Genomic DNA, 5,243 nt, shown 5'->3' with positions numbered 1-5,243 from the left:
ACAGCATGCTGCAGACAGTAGGGGCTTAGTAGTACATATGTGTTTACCGAGTTTGGTGAGACAGGCATCAGCAATCTGAACTCTAGGTTTCTTAAGTTTTCTCCCCTACCGTAAAAAAAAAAAAAAAAAAAAAAGTGAGAGAGAAGTATTTAAAAACAAAGCCTGGACTATGTATTATCATTAACACATTAAGATTATTTATAACAATAGCGCTTTTGTTTTATTATTCCAGTGAGCATTAGCCTTTATTGTACTTCTTGGTAAAATATCGTTTACCTGGAACTGAAAGCCTGGGGTTTTATCTTAGCCAAAGAATGTGTGTTTAGCAGAGAAAGTAATTAGGCGACATACTTAAGGGATTGTCAATGCAGTGTTATTTCAGCTCTTAAGCAATCTAGATCCTGTTAAAATGTTTCTCCTTTTTCTCTTTTTCCTTTCGCCCCTTCTGCCTGTCTTTCCAGGTCCCTTATTTCCCGCGAGTCATCGGCATCCACAACTTTCAGCCTGACAGAAACTCAGTCTGCGTTGAGCGTTAAACAAGAGTGGTCCCATGGCTACAGAACTCTCCCTTCTCTCCCTTCCACCCACAGCTCTCAGAACGGCACTGAGCTTGGAGACATCCTGGGCCTTCCTCCGGGCTCCGCCATGTCCAGCAGCAGTGTCTCCAACTCACTCCCGCCCTACCTTTTCGGCATGGAGAACAGCCACTCTCCCTACCCGAGTTCCCGGCACTCCTCACCCAGGTCCCACTCGGCCCGCTCCAAGAAGAGGGCCCTGTCCCTGTCCCCACTGTCCGATGGCATCGGGATAGACTTCAACACCATCATCCGCACCTCGCCCACCTCCCTGGTGGCCTACATCAATGGCTCCCGGGCTTCCCCGGCTAACATGTCCCCGCAGCCCGAGGTCTACGGTCACTTCCTGGGTGTGCGTGGCAGCTGCATCCCTCAGCCATGCTCTGTCCCCGGTGGCCAGAAGGGTCTGCTGGTGGCCAGCAGTGGCCTGGCGCTCCCGGCCTACGGGGAAGATGGTGTGGCCGAGTATGAACGCATGCAGCAACTGGAGCATGGTGGTCTGCAGCCTGGCCTGGTGGGCAGCAGGGTGGTGCAGCCTGGCCAGTCCACTGGCTTGCTGAAGACCGAACGGCTGGATGACTTCCCAGGGAGCACCCTGGACCTGCCTTCGGCGCCCCCTCTCACGCCCCAAGGACCTCCGCCACCCTACCATGCGCACCCGCACCTTCACCACCAAGACCTGGTCCCCCACACCCAGCCGCTGTCCCTATCCCAGGCTGCGCTGGAGGAGGATGGGGACATGGATGACCTTGGGGGCAAGCATCGCTGTCACTGGATAGATTGCAGTGCCCTGTATGACCAGCAGGAGGAGCTTGTGCGGCACATCGAGAAGGTCCACATCGACCAGCGAAAAGGAGAAGATTTTACCTGCTTCTGGGCTGGGTGTCCACGCAGGTACAAGCCCTTCAACGCCCGCTATAAGCTGCTCATCCACATGCGAGTCCACTCCGGGGAGAAGCCCAACAAGTGCACGGTGAGTTTCCGCAGTCCCTGGGGCTGCCTTCAGAGATGGTCCAGATTGCTCTTGATGCGTTTTTCCAACCTCTGGCCAAACATCAGGGGACACCTTCTTCCCAGTTGGAGTTTGGATACTGAGCTCTTGATGTTCATGAGGTGATTGACTCCTCTTCAGCTCTGAGGAGGGGCACTTTCTTTATTATTAGTGGCGATGGGATCTCTCCACGAGTTCATGGTCTTTGAAGAGGTACATGTACCATCGTGGTGGTCTATCTGCCACACCATCCCTAAATCTTGGTGCAATGATGCACGTACTTGGGATTCTGAATTAAGCCGGCATGTGCGACAGCAGATACGCACACACTACACCGCCAGCACTCGCTGGGTGTTTTCCCAAGCGAGTACCCAGTAGTTCGCCTTTCTCTTCGGGCAGTGCGCGGATACCAGGGTTAGAGAGTTGGTTGTTCTGCTCTTTGGAAAGGAACTCACTTCTTAGCATGGCGATTGGTGTGAACCACGTGCCTCCACATGCCTACAGCCCTTCAGGATGGCAAGAGTGGTTAGGGGTTTAGAACATGCAGGGGATATAGTAGGTACAGGTCCAACAGGGTCTCACTCAGGTGAGGAAATTCCATGGGAAGAATTCCATGGGAAGTAAGAGCTGAGGAGGGGATGTGCTCTTGGTGTTGAAAGAAGTAGGTGAGGAATGACGTCCCCTTCCCCTACCCCTTCCCTTTTCATGGCTTGGTGGTGGTGGTTCTGTGCCATAGAGTCAGTTCTGACTCATAGCGACTCTGTACAGGATTTCTGAGGCTGTAAATCTTTATGGGAGCAGAAAGCCTGAACGTTCTCCCGAAGACCCACTGGTAGTTTCATACTGCTGATCCTGAGATTAACAGCCACATTTGTAACCACTATGCCATCAAAGCTCCTTGTTATGACTTATTGTTGTTGTTGTTGTTAAGTGCTGTCGAGTCAGTTCAGACCCATAGCAACCCTGTTTAGGGTTTCAGAGGAGTGGCTGGTGATCTTGAACCCACCGATCTTACAGTCCAGCAAATTAATCCTCAGTGCCACACCAGGACTCTTGGAAATGCCTCTGCTTTTTGGTAAAATGGACTGTTTTTGAGTAACAAGACTCTTCAGTGATTTCATAATCATTTCACACCTAACCCAAAGCTCTCTGGGGCTCAAAACAGGGCACGCCCCCCAATCCCGGGGTTAGAGGAGTCAGGTACTTCATGTTCTTCAGTTTAGAGGGAGAGGGCAATCTGCTTCAGAGTTACAAACCTGGCAATTCCAGGCCCTCCCTGGACTTTGAACATGCTACAGATCACAGGATGCGTACAATGCAGAAATCATTTTCAAAAAGGTGCTTCTTTGGGCTGGGGTTCCCCCACCTGGAGCCCCTTCTTTCTGTTGCGTATCTTGATGATAAAGGCTCTGGACTACTTGTGTGTTTGATTGGAGATTGACCAACTTGTCTGATTCAGGTAAAAGTCAACCAAGCTGGTAACGTTGTAATCAGGTGTTGTCGGTAAGTACCACTGAGTTGGTACCGACTCATGGTGACCCTGTAGAGGGGTTCTGAGGATCCTCTGGCAGGTTTGATCTGCCAACCTTGGGGTTAACAGTCCAGTTCTTATCCTACAGCGCTGTACCAGAACTCCCAAGTTGGGCTTTAGATGTTCAGTGGGCCTTCTTTTGCAAGGATTGAAAGAATTTTGGGTTGAATGAAATTGCATTTCTTGTCCTTAGGTTGTGCCCCACGTTGTGATTATTTTTCTTAAGGAAAACCCGAAACTGATACGCTGTGAGCTTGCCAGGTGGTAGAAGTAAGAAGGATTATATGCCAGGTGGCAAAACCTTACTGTACAGGGTTTCCGAAAAGCAGCTGGTGGGCTTGAGCTGGCGACCTTGTGGTTCACAGCTCAGTGCTGATCCTATGGTGTCCTGTCCAGGAGTTCACTCCGTCAGTCGGGTTCTGCATTTAAAAACAAGCCCCAAAGAGGCCAGCAATTGAAGCCAGTTCCATTGGAACACGCCAGACCCTTGTAGGCAGGAACACCGTTCAGTCCCTGAAGAAAAACAGTCCAGCTTTTTAGTTCAGAGTAATCCTGACTGAAAAGATTTCACTTCACTGAAATAAACGTAACAGCTTGAGTTATCCAAAAGTAACTTTTTTTTTTTTTTGCATTTGAAAAGTAATTTTTTAGTATATTAGGATATTCCCCATTCTCCCACTGTTTCCAGACTTTATTAAGGCATTTAACTGTATACCACTGATTTTTTTGCCTGATGACTAATAAAAATCAGAGCACTTCAGTAAAAGAACAGGCTGACAGAGATAGAGGCAGAGATGATGATGTGGAGAGATGGAGTGGCTGGGGACTCTAGACCCACAGAGGGAGAGGGGCTGTGTGCTGAACACCAGGGGGCATGCTTGTAGTGTATACCCTTTGGTTGGCTGATGATGTATGGAGGGGATTGTAACCATGGCAATGAGACGATATATGATAGGATGAATGTAAAACTAATGTTCTTCCATGTAAACTATCACATAATTCACAATAAAATGTTAAAAAAAAAAAAAAAAAAAAGAGCAGGCTGAGAGGTGAAGGTGTGCAGACCCAGACAGGGAGGACGTTTCATTGTGTCATTGGGGTTGGGTCTGGGAGGCGCAGCTCTCGCTCCTCACTGTTCTGCCCACTCTCCAGTTCTCGGTGGAATCTTCTCAGAACTCGGTTTGTAGCCAAGTTAGGCTGCACAGACACGACAGAGCTACATGCCAGTGGCTTCCTCTTGCTACTATGCGGATGTATTTAAAACCGGCTTTACTGGGTCTGACTAGTGCTGAATGCTAATCTCAGGACTGTATACTTTAAAACAGGAAAGACACTCATTTTCATTCAAAAACATGGATATCATGGGCAATATGTCTGCTGGTAACTTGTACCTTGCTACGTGTCATCTTGTGGTGCTACAGGATAATGGGCTGGACCGCAAGGTCGGTTTGAACCTCAAGGTGGGCAGTTCAGACTCATGGGCTGCTTCTTGGAAACCCCAGGCAGGGTTGCTATGAGTCGGAACTGACTCAACAGCACTCAACAACCACAACAAAACCAACCAGCTACAAATAGTTTTGTTGTGAAAGTTTGGCATTACAGGCAGTCCCTGGGTTCTGAATGTCCACCTGACTGACAACTCGTATTTGCACTTTAATATTATGCAGATTGGTCCTCACGTTGGAATGATTGAAAGTAACCTTTACTCGCCACGGATTTTTCATGGCAGGCTGCTTCACCTGCCGCAGGTGCAGCTTTTAAATCATTGACATGACTCCTTTCCCCACACTAACTGATGTGGAGCTGTGGGTTAATGCGCTGAACCACAAGGTTGGTTTGAACCTCAAGGTTAGCGGTGCACACTCACCATCCGCTCCTCGGAAATCCTATACAAGGTATCTATGAGTCTGAACCAACTTGAGAGCACTTAACAACAGCAACAACAGCCAAACCCACTGTTGAGTAGATTCTAATTCACAGACCCTATAGGACAGAGAAGGAGCTCTGGTAGCGTAGTGGTTACGAATCGGGCTGCGAACCTTAAGGTCGGCAGTTCGAAACTACCAGTTGTTCCGTGGGAGAAAGATGAGGCTTTCTGCTCCCGTAAAGATTTATAGCCTCAGAAACCCTGTACAGGGTCGCTATG

The 5,243-nt window shown here is 48.9% G+C and overlaps 1 protein-coding gene across 1 annotated transcript in view; it reads left to right on the top strand.

The window, feature by feature from the left end:
• GLIS3 (GLIS family zinc finger 3) overlaps positions 1 to 5,243 on the top strand; it is a 591,510-nt gene that overhangs the window by 177,405 nt on the left and 408,862 nt on the right. The window contains exon 3 of the mRNA XM_006863746.1: positions 462 to 1,548. Within this exon, the coding sequence (XP_006863808.1) occupies positions 462 to 1,548 (1,087 nt within the window). The remainder of the gene's footprint in view (positions 1 to 461; positions 1,549 to 5,243) is intronic.

Source organism: Chrysochloris asiatica, unplaced genomic scaffold (genome assembly GCF_000296735.1).
Source record: "Chrysochloris asiatica unplaced genomic scaffold, ChrAsi1.0 scaffold00056, whole genome shotgun sequence".
In the NCBI taxonomy this organism is placed as follows: domain Eukaryota; kingdom Metazoa; phylum Chordata; class Mammalia; order Afrosoricida; family Chrysochloridae; genus Chrysochloris; species Chrysochloris asiatica.
This window is presented reverse-complemented; position numbering and strand designations above follow the sequence as displayed.